We start from the raw sequence: 15,490 nt of genomic DNA, 5'->3' as shown, positions 1-15,490 counted from the left end.
GGTCCTGGGGTCGTAAACTCCTTCACATAGGTGTCAACAAATGGTCACCAGACCTTGCGTCTCCACCTATAGTCCTTGTCACAAAGTATCTTAAAACAACCCCCTCTTCTAAGTCCTCAGCCCCAAGATAAGGGTCCTGTATGTTTACCCAGAGTTCAGATTTGGGGTTAGGCCTCTCTTTGCACCCAAGGAATACTGAACACAGAATCATTCTTCAGAACTTCTCATCATCCCGACTAAACCCTCCATCTCCCACGATCTCTCAATCACCCTGGGATCTGCGACAGTGACCCCTTCATCCTCTGCCAGGAACCTTGGGGTTACCATGGACGATGAGCTCTCCCTCACGGCCCACATTGCTGCGGTCTCCCGGTCGTGTAGATTCGCCCTCTACAACATCCGGAAGATCAGGAGATACCTGTCTGAGCACTCCACCCAGCTGCTAGTCCAAGCACTTGTCCTCTCCAAGTTGGACTATTGCAACTCGCTGCTCGCTGGTCTCCCAGCATGTGCAACCCGCCCTCTTCAGAGGATTCAGAACGCAGCGGCCGCCTGGTCTACAATCTACATCAAGTCTCTCCTGCAGCCTTACACCCCCACCCGTCACCTACGGTCTTCTTCAGACAACCGCCTGGTGGTCCCACTGCTCAAGACCGCCCAGTCCCAACACAAGCTCTTCTCCTGTCTGGCCCCCTAGTGGTGGAATCAACTCCCCACCTCCATCAGAGATACTGACTGTCTCTCCACCTTCAAGAAAAGGCTCTAGACGCACTTGTTCCGGGAGTACAACGGTACTTAGGAATGGTTCGCTTGACCCGATGTTAGTTTCCTCAAGGATCACAATGACTCTTGCTTGAGACACAAAACTTTTTTTTGCAAGTACACAAATCATTTTCTACAGAGACACAAATCTTTTTTGCAAGTTACAAATCGTTTTTACAGAGCTCGCTCTCCTGGCACTAATTTCACGCCATACTCAAATAGCACCCGAGTAACCCGGGCACTCGTGGTTCCTTTGAGGCGGCCTACGTGGGAGCCACGCCGCTGAATAGCGCTGCTAGCTACCGGAAACGTTAGCAGCTCCATTTCAGCTAGCGTCACTGTGTCCAATCCTGACCGTTTTTTAGCTAACATTCTGATAAAATGCCACTTCAAATATTGATAAAAATCGTATCACGTTTTCAGCTGATTTACTGACTTCACGTTAAGCTTTAACTTCTTACCTTTCGAGGTAAATATTGTTAAAAAAAAATTTAGTTAGCTTAACCTTTACTAGAGCCGGTAAAATTACGCTGGCGCCGGTAAATTAGCCGGTTTTTCAGGGTATATTAACTTGATCCAGGGTCACCAAACTGACCATCAATGCTGTCAACATATCCGGGGACATAGTTATGTCCTCCACAATAAGATATTATGCTTCAACATCTCCAAACTATGCGATAAAATCTCAATTTGACTGTATACCACCACCTGCTGGATGTTTTGTTGAACTCTTCTCAAAGTTTGCTAGCCCCCATCCCTTCCTCCCCTCGACTACAGATCACGTCACACATGATCGTGTATTTTCATTGGCAAGACAAAGTAATGTTAAGCTAGCGTTGAAATACACTCATATGCTAACCCATAGTAGCAGTACGATGACAACACAGACACACTTGTCAGAGTAAAGATCGTCGCCCAAGCGTCGCCCGAGTGTCGCCGAGTGGTCCTTCGGCCAAAGTAACTTTCCTATATTATTTAGACATGTAAACGTCCATATGTGTTCATGAAATTTTACACGTAGATTGTTTGGTATGCCTAAAATAATACTACTTACACTTTGGTGGCGATAGCAAAAGAAAATGCTGGCAAAAAGACCGGAAACTGAGTGTCCAAACCCCGTTCGGGTTTGGAAAATAGTAGTTTACAGCGGTCGGGATTGGACACAGTGACGTTACGTGGGACGACCAGTTTGCCAGGAGCGATTGCCGGTTAGCTACGTGGGGTTGCTAACGGACAGACTAAAGGCAATATCAACTGTGCACGCGGCACAAAAGTGGTGGTCGTGAGTAGCCCATGTTGGGCGCGAGGAACACAGTTAAAGGTGACATGACATGAAAACTTCACTTTAGGAGGTTATTTAACATTAATATGAGGTCCCCCAGTGGCTAGCATTTTCGATCGGTGTAAAACAAGCCCTGGGTGTTCTTCTCCGCCTTTCAGAAAATGAAAGCTCAATTGCTCTGTTTGAAAATCTCCTCTTTGTGACGTCACAAGGAGGAAGGTTACCTCCCCTCTCTCTGCTTTGCCCGCCCAGAGAATCTGGCCCGCCCATAAGAAACTGAGCTACGACCGTGCAAGTGTTTTTATCCTCGAGAGACATCATGGCTCGCAAACGAACGAAGCATTACATTTGCTCAGTTTGGATGTACAAAGGAAAACAAAAATATTTTTACAGTTCCTTCATCCGAGCCTCTGAAGACCCAGTATCTTAATTTCATTTTCTCTGGAAATGTGCCTACACAACTTCTGTTGTAGGCGCATTTGTTTTGTATGTCTGCGCCAAACACTTCAGCCACGACTGTTTCCTCAACTTGAGCTAATACAAAACTGGCCTTGCTGAAATTAAATTCTGGATCAGTACTAACTCTCCTTCGTCCAGCTACTAACCTCGGACAAGTTAACTAACGCTATATCATTTTGTAGCTTTACTGTATATGGTTACCTAGCTTGCTAGAATGTGGCTGTAACATTAGCTCTGCAGCTAACAGCTGAGTTACTGTCGCTAATGGAAAGGTAGATAGCATCAAGTATGTGTGTGAATACACATGCTGTAACGTGAGTGTTGTACACTTCTTTGTTATTTGGATAACCGTTCTGCTGTTGGTGTTATGGCGCGCGCGATATCCGCCTTTCCCCTCATTGAAATGACTGAGTGTGTACCTATGCAAACCAGGGTTATCAGATGAGAATGGGCAAATTCGAGGCATCTTACAGCAACGGGGCTACAGCCATTGCGATACATCCATTGTAAACATTAGCGCATGGTGCCGCCCCTCTGCTCCTCATTAGCATTTAAAGCTACAGACACCAAAACAGCGGGTTCTGAGGAAAGCTCCTTGTGGGACTGCTAGTAGTGGCTGTAATTCTGGCTAAGGCCTATATAAAAGCATCCAAAAACAGCATGTCATGTCTCCTTTAACAGGCCTGCAACGGGGGTTGAACTGATAATTTTATTTGTTGTTTCCATGCCGGCTTTTGTATTTTTTTTTATACCTGTATGCATACTAGGGCTGCAACTAACGATTATTTTAATAATAGATTAATCTGTCGATTATTTTTTCGATTAATCGATTAATCGGATAAAAAAAACAAAAAAGCATTAACTTCCAACCCTTTATTCAAAAACAGAACAGACAGTGCAAAACATCTTTAGAATGTGCACAAACAAGCACACAATTTTGAAAAAGTTATTCATATTAGTGTGGATGTAATGCTATTTTCCAAGATGAGCAATTTATTTGAGTTTTGTTTAAAACGTTATTGAAAATTGAAAGGTTGTGGAAGTAGGCCAGACTTTATTAGAATAATCTGGTGTATATTTAAGATTTGTTGACAAAATTTAGAAAAAAATTCAGATTTGCGAGGATTAAGCTGTTTTCAAAGATTAGTGATTTTCTATCATTTTATTTGAAACTTAATTGAAAAAGGCTGTGGAAGTATACCAGACATTGTTTAGATACTCTGGTGTCTGTTTGAGGTTTTATATTCCTAAAAATATAATAAAATACATTTTTCAAAATGGTATGGGTTGTTTTCACCCGGTCCCTAACGTGATGCTGCAAAGTTGGGTCTTCCGAATGTGAGACGAATGTCGAATATGAAACAAACTTCACCTCGGTCAATTAACACATTGTTTCGATGTATTTAGTGTGAAATGCTCACACACCTTGGGTCGTACTGATTTCTCTGCCTCCGCCATGTGTTTCAGAACAACGTTACTCAACAACGTCTCTCCGATGGCCTTTCCTCTACCTCCGCTCCGCTCCACGCTCAACTAAACTTTTTTTAATACTCAAACATCTCCGCGACATATTGAGTGGCGTAATGATCGCGCGACACAACGAATCGATAATGAAATTCGTTGCCAACGCTTTTAATAATCGATTTTAATCGATTTGTTGTTGCAGCCCTAATGCATACATGTCTTTGTTGTAAGAGGTGAACACATGGCCTAAAGTGTGTTATACTAGACCTCAATATCGTTCTAATAGCCTAAATCTTATTTGTGGTATTGAATTATTATTTCAAATACGTGACTATTTTGGTTAAATAAATTCTTATTAAATAATTGGAAATGTGTTATGGACTCCACTCACTTCAATATTAGACATTATTCAGGTGGTACAAAGGAACTCAGGTAAAAACCCAGTCTTAACCCTTTATCTTCGGGTCGTTCTGACCCATCAGTCATTGTGACCCACCGTCGTATTGCGACAACTTCACCGCATACAGAAACAAAGTAAAGCATTTTCTTTTAACCGTTGGGCTGTCTCAGACCCCCAACATTGCGACGGTTAAAAGAAAATTATTTTTATTTGTTTTTGTATTGGGTAAAATTGGGTAAACACAACGATGGTTTGTTATGAACCTTTGGGTCATGTGACCCGAAGGCAGCTTACTTGCCTCGGGGGGAATGTCCCTGTGCTTACTGTAAGTCGCTCTGGATAAGAGTGTTTGCTAAATGACAACATGTAAGTGTAAGGCATACAGAAACAGACACGCTGCACGTTTAAGATCGTCAGTCTTTTTTAATTTAGTTTTTTGAGGCATCACAGACACAGAACTTTTACTGTACATGAGCACAAACACACAGAAGAGAGCAACTTCTTAACTCCTTCTCACATCCCAGCACCTGCTCACACAGTACCAAAAGCAGAAGATACCACATCTGGATCTGGTCTCTAGATTTCTGGGAAAATTGTGCGTGGAGAACCATCCCTTAACATATAATGTAGAACAGAAGGCACATGGATGGGAGTACACACCTGTTAGAACACTGTTCTCCCCTCACAACAGCAGTTAGCTTTGTTTGCGTCAAGATTGTAATATTTTTTATCTTTTTTTTATGCCAAAATATTCTTACAAAGATCAATGTGCTCATTAGGAAATAAATCTCATCATTATCAAAACACATTTCATACAATAAAGGCCTTGAAACATTTAGAAAAGTGTGCATTTTTAAGGAATCTATTTGGTTTCATAGCATCACTGGCCTGTTAAAACGTATATTTGCTTCAAGAAGCTGTCTAATTAATATACATCAATTAATGAAACTTTAAAAGGTGTCTGCTAAATGAATTGTAAAAACTTTATTTACCTCTGCGAACTTTCAGGAGGTATATAAACGGTATTATTAACTTTTGAGAACGTCTTCTGGACCAATAGGAACAGCGTATTGGTCCAATTATTACACTAGTATATAAGAAACCCAAATATTGCACTCTACTTGTCTCATGTTCCGTATTATACTCCATTTAGTAAAATCCTCTTTTAGCTTAGCTCCTACAGAGGAAACTAGAGCTGTGAGTGTGTGTGTTGGGGGGTTATTGGGCAGTAAAGCTGATTTAAAATCAGTTTGAGACACAAACATACACACTGAGGCAAACGATGTACCAGGTTGGCACCAAATGACACATGAAATAGCTGTACTTATATAGAACTTTAGAACATCAATAGCAGCCTTAAGCCAGATTTACCCTAAATGGTTAGCACTCTCTCAGTTCAGAATCTATGACCTGCTTGGCCTTAGATCACCCCCCCAGTGGAAGACTACCATAACAGCCATACAAGTGAGCATGCAGGTTGACACATGGAAGATGGATGGATAGAAAACATTTAAGGGTCCGGATGGATCAGCAAAGAAAAGGGTAGGAGATTTGGTTAATTTGAGGGGTAGAAATAATTGCAGGAGATCGTCTGAGCTAGGTGCAGTGGAGGAGAGGTTGGGGGGAGTTTGGGTCAGGTGAAGAAGGTTGACAGGGGGGGGCTTTTCAGTGGAAGTCAGGTTTGTCAGGGAAGGTGCATCCAGCTCGTCTGATGATGACGTTGGCGGCATAGTGACCCGCTTTCACACACTGATCCAGAGACTTTTCCTGGACCAACTCTGACAGGAAGCCTGCCAAACAGACATAATTCTTACACAGAGTACTCACACACCCTATCCCACATGACTCATGCACCCTTTCTCTCGCACACACACACACACACAATTTCTCTCTCTCTCATACACCCTACCTCCAACGAAGGCATCTCCAGCTCCATTAGTGTCCACGATGTCCTTCTGATCAATCTCCAGCACAGGAAAACAATCCACCTCGTCACCTACACAAACACATTTCTCTAGTAGATACTCTTCCATCAGTCAGTTTCTGTTTGTCTGTTTGCGCGTGTGTATGTTCACCAATGCTCATGATCGTTCCTTCCTTGCCCTGGGTGAAAACAACAACCCTCGGTCTCTTTTGGTTGACTTTTGGCAGAGCCTGGGTCTTCTTGGTGATCTCTTTGATGTCCCTAGTCTACACACAAAAAATAATTTGCATTCATTGGCAAAACACATCCTCTTTCATACATAATTATACTGGTATGTGTGTGACATCTTGCCAGCTCACTCACTTCAAAGCCCTGCTCATCAGCAAAGGTAGCCGCCTCCTGAAACACACAGGGAAGCCATGAGATATCTGGGCCTTCATTTCAGCCATGCTGCACTGCTGTGTGTGTATGTGTGTGTGAGAGAGAGAGTCTGTTTGGGTGCGAGTGTGCATGAGAGAGTAAATGAGTGCGTGTGTCCTGCTGTCATTACCGTCTCATTGCCAAAGAGCACGTCCACGTACGGCATGACCTGCATCAGAGCGTCTTTGAAGAACTGGCTGATGAAGGGGGCGGACAGGTTGAGGCTGAACAGCTTGTTGTTTTCTGATGCATGTTTGGCCACCTTTAGTATGGACTCCACTGACACAGTCAGAAAGAACCCCTGGGAGGAGACCACCTGGTTAGAACCCGTCTTAGCCAGTGGCGGCTTGTATAAATGCCCTAAGCCTAAGTCTAAGCCCTCCCTATCTTTTACAATTAAGTTGAGAGAAAATATTAAACAACTTGCAACAGATTGTTTAAAATGTTGGTGGCACCTAGAACAGCAACACCAAATATTCACATGAAAAACTAAAAAATATCTAAATGGGCTTATTTTTTCCAGCCAAAATGCATCAGCTACCGTTCATCTTCATAGTGAGTGTGACAGGTTAAGGCATTAATTCAGCCCACAGGCCATTGACGTTTGACCAATGACAGCCGGGGGTGCTACTGTACAAGACTATGGACTTGTAAGTGACAAGTGTCTGGCACACCCTCGTGATTTGCCTAAATTAATTCAGCCCACAGAGGCCGTTTACTTTTTTGATCACTGACAGTGGACGCATAGACTGTCAGGTGCTAGTGGCTTCTGTGTGTGAGAGTGGGGAACGTGATGTTTGTGATGGCTGGCGAATCATTTTGGATCAGGTGGATCATTTCTTTGTCATCCATTTCCTTTGTTTCTTTAGAAGAAAAGGTAGAAAGAAGGAGGTACATCGACGTGAGACACACCGTCCAAAGGTTAAAATAACTTGGTAGGAAAGAAAGGACTGGCTAAGGGCAAGTGTAGCTAAAAAAAGGATTTGACTTGCACTTTTTTAGCCCTCCCACCCAATATTACCACCAACCGTCACTGGTCACAACACTGCATATCCTGCCATAGCATTACATAGCCTGTCACAGCATTACAAAACCTGTCACAGAACTGTATAACCTGCCATAGCTCTGCACAGGTCATGTCATCGCAATACATAGCAAGCAAACTACATAGTATGCAAATTCCCATTTACTAAATAAAATGAAAGGACCACTCACAGCAATGTAGTAGACCCTGGCCTTCTCTATCAGCTTCCAGTTCTCCTCCAGGTCTAGATGCTTGTCTTTCTTGTAACAGTTAGCAGCAGCCAGGTTAGCAACCAGAGACCTGAATATGGAGGGAAGGGAGGAGGGGAAAGACAGAAATACAGTAGTGGATGACAAACCGCTGGGTGTGATCATTTAACATGGTGGATGTGTGAAAGGCAAGGTAAGCGTGTCTCAGAGTGTTTGTGTGTGTGTGTGTGTGTACCTGTTGTCCCCAGTGACGCAGACGGCGCAGGTTCCGGTAGGCTCCTCCTCCTGCTCATAGTAGTGGGCGTCGACGTGGACCTCCTCTGCCTTCTCCTTCAAGATCTCCCCGAAGCGGTCCTTCCCGATGCAGCCAAAGAACGTGCACACCTTGTGGGGCTCCTGGATCATCCACTACAGAAGACACCACCAGAATGGAGTTCAGACGAACTAGTCTGGACACCGTCAGACTGGGTGGGGTAAATATAACTGACACGGATGAAGCTGCACCATATGTGTAGCTGTGTGTAGTGCGTGTGTAGGGGACCACCTGTGCAATCTTTATAGAGTTCTGGGTCGCTCCTCCAGCATGGTACTCCACTTTGAACTTTTTCACAATCTCTTCAAACCTGCATCAAAAAAAAAACACACACACACACACAGTGAGGTTAAGAGAGGAAGGGTGTGAGGTAGACGGAGAGAGGAAGTGACAGGGTACCCAACGTGCTGGAGAGAGCAGATGAACCTAGCAGCTGTCCAGTGAAATCCCCGCCAACAATAACAGACAAATACACCACTCTGATTAATCAAGGCTGTTGTCTCATCCTGCATGGATCAGCACTCCCTTTGATGAGCCACTCAACACTTGGCTGCACCATTTAAAAGGTTCATTTAAATGACAATATTTCTCATCTGAAACTTTAAGTGCAATCTCTTCATTGTTTATTGTTCTTTAGCTTGACGCACATGTCCCCCATGTTTAAACACATTATAAATATAGAAGCTTTATCAGCCTCTCCAATGAAGGGTTTGAGTATGTGTGAATGGCTAAGATCACCGGACATTGATAGGCCAACTGCAGCTAAGGTCCTGAGACTGACGGGTGTTTCAAAGAGAAATTCAGGGGAAGGGGACTACAGGAGGGAGAAGAGAAAAGGAGGGGAAGAGCAAGGAAGGGGGAAATACTCAGTTCTCTCTCTGTGAGGAATAGGGTGACCGGAAGCATGACCCTGAAAAGGAAGACACTTGGGTCCAAAAAGGAGGAAAAAAGGGTAAAAAAGGAGGACAATCCCAAAAAGTTGTTGACCGGGGACGGGACGGGACAACAACAACAACAGTAACATTAGTCATTTTAGTAAGTCAGCATTTGTAATTTGAATACAAATCCAATACTTCAATACAAGTGCACTGATTTTCTGTTGTCTTTGGTGAGAAAAGTTGTCAAAAGATAAAGAAAATGAGACAGTACCATTACATTACATTTAGTCATTTAGCAGACGCTCTTATCCAGAGCGACTTCCCCAAACTATTTCAATTGTTGTTGTGTGCGGAGCAAAAACTGATGTTAAGACGAGTGCCCGGCAGAAATAGCATTATCCTTGCGTCGTTGCCTTGCGCAGGCATGCCGCTCTAAAGCCCCTTCCCCCCTACTACTGCGACAGAGCTTACAGAAGGCACAATATTGATCTTTGCTGCTCTTAGTGGCAAAGTTCTGAACTAGGTTTGAAGGAGGTCTTTCTTTTTGGCATCTGAAAGCCTACGCGAGTGGTAAATTGCGACGGTGGGCAGGAAGGGTCAAAAAGGAGGACAAAAGGGCGGACAAAGGACTGGAAAACCGGACTGTCCGGACGAAATCCGGACGTCTGGTCACCCTAGTGAGGAAGTAGGGATGGAGATTTGAACTGATTTCACTATTCGAATAGTATCCGAAATGATTTTCGAATATCCGGATAATCTATTTTTATTAATGTGGTTCCGTTATGTAGCCTAATTAGCCTGACATGACGCAAAGCATACAGTAAACACATGAACCACCAAACATGCTGGCAATAATTGGGACTGTTAAGCTATTATATTAAATAAGGATTGAATAAAGAAAACAAATGAAAGATCAATTTATCAACATGACGAAAAGACAATGAACTTGAAAAAACGCTGTGTCTTCAGACGTATAGGCTCTTAAATTGGCGGAATAGCGCTGAGCTATTATGTGTAATATAAAGTTAAAAAAAATACATTGGACGAAATTAAACACATTGGGTAGGCTATCCTCGATAAAAACGAAAGACACACATGGAGAAATATTGCATATTAACTTGGAACCGGAATCCTATAGGATACGGTGCTCCACCACACAATGCAAACATAAATAGCCGATTATGCTAGCTCTACATGGCTACTGGTAAATACAAAAATAAATAAGCCACAAATGCATTAGCCATACGCATTTTTATTCAGGAAAATGAGCATATAAACAGGGGAGAGGCGAGTACGGAGTCGATATACGAGCAGGCCGGCGTAGAAACGACTCTGCAGGAACTGAGGTTGCGGCGAGGTACCTACTGCTTAGCCAGGAAACTAAGCTTCTTGTAGCGCCAAATGAAATGAAAGGAGACTCGCAGCAGAACGCAGGGTCACGTAGCATACCTTTGTTGATGGGTTTCATCATTTCTAACGTCACAACTATTAGAATTCACACCACGAAGCGACGGTTTCTCATTAAAAAAAAAAGTTTTTTAATTAAACTATGCTCATAAGTATTCGAAAAAAGTATTCGAATACTAACTTACTTTAGGATATCCGGATATTCGATTAACCACGCCCATCCCTATGAGGAAGAAGGGAAGGGGAGGTGGGAGGGAGATAAGAGGTGGGTAAGAGAGGGAAAAAGGGAGGAGGTAGGAAGGAGGCAGAGAGGTCTTGTCTCTAGATACACATCAGCTTTTACATGGTCCTGTTCTGGGGCCCATGACTGATGTGATAAATGGAGAATGTAATGTCATCCAGATATTAAGATATCGAGCCACAGAACCGAGGGGCTGACAGGATCAACAGGAGCAGGGTAGAAACAGCTCAGTGAGGCTGGATTAGCCACCATGTAATGCCATCACCTAAAGACCTCTACATCTGTTTGGTAGTCTGCTGCTTTTACTCATGCTAAGCTATACCCATAGGGCTGATGCACACTCTCACAGATCTCTTGTCCGTCTTATCTACGCTCTTGTCAAATATTTGCCTTCTGCCTTGACCAGCATTTCATCTCAAAGGGAATGGGAGGTGAAGCCTCCAGCTTTGCTATTGGCCAAAACCAGCTCTCTGAGCGGAGTCTCCTGCTGTGCTCATTGGCTAGCTGAAAGGGACAGAGGTTGGTTGTGGTTGGCGAGTTCTAGAGTGTTCCTGTTTCATCTAGTCTGCTCTGGAACAGCAAGAGCAAGCTCAGAGTGTGTTCGAGATGGGGGGGGAGAAACAAGGCGCATGAACAGGAAGAATGGTGATATACCCACAGTTCTTTGTGTTTGTCCTCTGCCAGGATCTGGTCATTGGCCTTAAGTCCATACCTAAGGGAGACAGAACAAAGTCAAAGCTGGAACATAAATCCACCATACCTAATACTTTCAGCCTCTTGTATGTAACGTAGATTAGCCCCTTTATCCTCTACCTTATTTACAAGCACACACACACACACACACATTATAACACAGTGGCTCAGCTGACTCTGTAAATTGTTCAATCTCCTACTCTCCATTTAGTCTCTAAGCCAGACATCCAGCGAGTTTTGCCCAGCTCTAATCCAGACATTTATGCAAGTGGCCTGAGAAATTGGACTCCATAACTAATCAAAGGAGGCCTTTGCCCTAGTCTTGAAGCAGCCTGCCCCAGCAAGGCCTCTCCTGTCGTACTCTAGCCTGAACTAAAAAGACTGGGCTGGGAATTAACTATATGAATATCACAACACCATACCCACACGAGACAACATACCACAAAAGACGCCACACTATACCACATCTACACCTACACATAAGATTGCCTGTTATAACGTACAGAGCAGGAGGAGCTGTCACAAACATATCAGAGGTTGTTTGTGGTGGGACTGGCAAGTGGTGTGATGTATTTTAATAATGTCTGCCATAAAGTCACTAGTAACGTGATCTCTCTCACACACACGCGCGCGCGCGCGCGCAGGAGAGGGGGTGGAAAGAGTGAAAAGTAAATAGGTGGATGAAGGGTGAGAGAAAGGAATGACAGGAACAAATTAGGAGAGGGAGAGGAGAGCATAGGGGGATATGACAAGAGGAGAGTGAGAGGACGCAGCATAGTGGGGCTGTGGCCGGTGGAACCGCCCGACTGTTGGTGCTATCACACTTCTGTCTTTACGTGGGTTGACAAAGAGACACAGACAGAAAGAGAACCACACAAAGAAAGAGGTGACAACCCTTTTATACTTTGCATTCAACATCTTCCCTTTGCATGCCTCTTTCCCCAAAGCTATGAGTGACCAGCTGGGAGTCCAATTCAGTCACTCACTTATCTAGGAGGTCCTTGTCCACCACAGATATGATGTCCAGTAGAGGGTTCCCCATCCCAAACAGACAGTTAGCACTGAAACACACAGACAGACACAAAGTTCCATTAGAAACCACACAGCACATGAAGGAAACAGTAATACATGTGTCTAAACATAGGTACAGATAAATAATGTATGATGTTACTTATTTTATTATACAATTAACATACACAACACTACTGAACAATCATTATAATTGCATTTATACACAACCTGGATGAAGGCATAGTAATGTACTTGCCTACATCATAAAATGTTGTGCCCCCCACCTCACACACACACACACACGACTCCCAAGTTTTTTCTGGCCACACAGCCTCACTATGAAAAGCCTTAGAGGTGCTTTGTAGGAACATTATATAAAAAGGGGAACAAAATATAATGTTTATGATTTGCCAGCAAAATGAAACAGAAGTGAGATGTTGAAGTGAGTCCTATTCAGTCAATCATTCAATTATGTTAAATGTTTACCACGAGGCAACATCAGGACAGGACATGACTGTGTGAGCCATGATCAGTGTGTGTGACTGCATCCATTTGAGTTTCTCTCTGGGATTCTCTGAGTACACTACATGCATTATGGAGTCTATAATATGAAGCGAGTGCTCGAAAACACAAATTCTCAAACCAGCCTTCTACCCCCGCCCCTCTTAGCTGCCCAATAGAAGGACATAATTCACAGACAGCAACATTGTGTGGCTTGAGTTGGCTTTTCGCCATACTCAAGTAAAGCAAACTCAAGACACACAATAGTATTATTCTGCACTGCAGGCAACGTGTGTACGTGTCCTTCTGAGAAACATTGACAGAAGCCCTACAAGCATCAGTTTAACACACATTAACAAACACTTTTTAATATTCAATCCTAAAAACCAACAGACAGCTGTATTCTTGGTACTGTTTCTGCCTCAGTGAAGTGAGCAGCCTCTATGTCCGTCTTTCATCCCACCGCTGGCCAGCAACAGGATCCGTCCGTCTCTGAGAAAAGCCCTGATGGTTGCGCCTAGCAAGAGTATTTCATTACAGGTGCCTCCCGTTCCACAAACACTACACAGTAAAACATACACACCCTCTTTCTACTCACTCTCGACAAACAAAAGCATCTCCTTTGGATTACCACAACCCAATACAAATTCCTATCTCTCTATTCTGTGGTGAACACCAACACTGGACATCCAAATAATTTTCAGACAGGCGCAGAGACGAGAGCAGTGTCTACAGAAACAGACGGCTGTTTCAATGTCCGTCTCTAGGTAGGGGATTCCTCTTTCACCAATTAACATCAGTCCAGAAGACCCTGCATTGATTGTTCAGTGCACACAGGAAATATCCCTTATCATCCAATCAATAAACTCACTGAAGATAGCTGAACATTGACTACAAAGCACCAGATATAACCATGCCCATTGCATCTATCTGTTAACATTACAATTAATGAAAAGAGCCATGTAATAAGATGACACACTCCCTCCAGTAGGTCAGTGCCCCTACCGTGCAGCAGGCATGATGTCTTCAGTAAGACCAACAGACAAAAACAAGACTTGTTGTCTTAACAGAGATAAACCCAAAAAGGACTCTGCGTCCCAAAACTGTTAATTTCAGTTTGTGCAGCTGGATCGATTTTCGTCTGCATCTAAAGACCCTCCTCTAGGGGCTTAGCTGATTGGTCATGTGGCCAGTGGGCGGGGCAAGGTGGACAAATCTGAAGCGGTGTTTGGCCGCTTTCAATATTTTGCCTACAAGGAACTTGTGTATTTGGATGACACCGTGAGAAGTGTACCACTACAATAATTGGCTTGGGCACTGAGACTATTAGCTGACGAACATATGATCATACTTGATATGCGGGCATAACGCACTGACCAAACAGAAGGGTATACATGGCAATCATATTTTACAGAACAAAGCAAACATCACGTGGTCGGGCAAGAGACTTCCAAAAATGTTCCCAGTTCTGGTCAGAAGGTAAAAGTCGATAAAGTGTTTATCTTGAATCACAGGTCTTGCAACACTGTTGTACATTAGGTACAACCATGACCATGGCTACCTAGTGACTGGACGGTGAAATTGAACATTACCCTGGCCAAGTGAAAATGTTTCTTAACCTTGGATTTCAGACAAAGATCTTCTACTACAGCTGATATTTTCTAAGTAGGCCTATCGCACTACCCTGTTCAAACTCATGCATGCCTAGCAACAGACACGTGGGAAACCCCACACGCCTGCCGGACTTTACACACAACTTTGCATCAGTGACACAATATGATTTCAACCACACTCCGAGCCACACTCCGAACAGACTAAATACATTTAGAAATCAAGCGGCACGTTTTCATCAAACACCGTCAATGCATAATTATCTAGCCTATTGTTTGAATACACGATCGATTCTAATTCAAATCCCTACGGATTTGACTGTCCTGTCAGGCCAGTGTAAATGCCTTGCACGTGCATTCTGCAAATTAGTTCAGATTTAGCCCTGTGGAATGGAAATCTAACAAGCTCGATAGCTACCTGAGTTTAACTGGACTCTTTTTCCCTTTGCTCTTTCTGGCTAGGCTTTTCCTTGCAGGGCTCTTCTCTGAGACTGCCTTCTCTTCTTTCCCACCCCTCGTGGAAAGTCGGAGTCTCTTCGATTTGGGTTCTCCAGATGCCATGTTTCTTTCAGTTGCACTGCTTAACAGCCGAATGAGATGAATGCTTGACTGCGAATGAGATATCTAAAGGAACTGCTATAAAATCAATGGACCACAGCTACAGCAACCACACGAGCCAATGTAAGCTGTCCACGCATTGCGCCTGAGCGAAAAGACTAAAGTCAGACGTTGTTCAAATAATCAGGCATCTTTTGGCTTGCTCATACTTGCACTTTGACACATAACTGCATTGTGTATCGAATGTATTCCAAGACTACGTTGATGCTGTGTGGTGGTAAGCATGTACATATTTAAAACAGGCGTTATTTCAGTGCACATTGGTTGGAAGTCC

At 43.6% G+C, this 15,490-nt stretch overlaps 1 protein-coding gene across 2 annotated transcripts; it reads right to left on the bottom strand.

The window, feature by feature from the left end:
* Positions 1-4,772: 4,772 nt before the first annotated feature.
* On the bottom strand, positions 4,773-15,260 carry LOC136942802 (adenosine kinase-like). 2 transcript variants are annotated; one of them, XM_067235788.1, is made up of 11 exons: positions 15,017-15,260; positions 12,463-12,537; positions 11,442-11,495; positions 8,489-8,567; positions 8,180-8,352; positions 7,927-8,035; positions 6,842-7,012; positions 6,655-6,690; positions 6,443-6,557; positions 6,277-6,363; positions 4,773-6,157 (listed from the first exon to the last, which is right to left on the bottom strand). In XM_067235788.1, exons 1-11 carry the CDS (start codon positions 15,157-15,159, stop codon positions 6,033-6,035), a joined length of 1,167 nt encoding a protein of 388 aa, XP_067091889.1. In that variant the 5' UTR covers positions 15,160-15,260; the 3' UTR covers positions 4,773-6,032. The 2 variants fall into 2 exon arrangements, with proteins under 2 accessions (XP_067091889.1, XP_067091890.1); XM_067235789.1 differs by lacking the exon at positions 15,017-15,260 and adding an exon at positions 13,994-14,045.
* Positions 15,261-15,490: the final 230 nt, after the last annotated feature.

Source organism: Osmerus mordax, chromosome 5, assembly GCF_038355195.1.
Source record: "Osmerus mordax isolate fOsmMor3 chromosome 5, fOsmMor3.pri, whole genome shotgun sequence".
Classification (NCBI taxonomy): domain Eukaryota; kingdom Metazoa; phylum Chordata; class Actinopteri; order Osmeriformes; family Osmeridae; genus Osmerus; species Osmerus mordax.
This window is presented reverse-complemented; position numbering and strand designations above follow the sequence as displayed.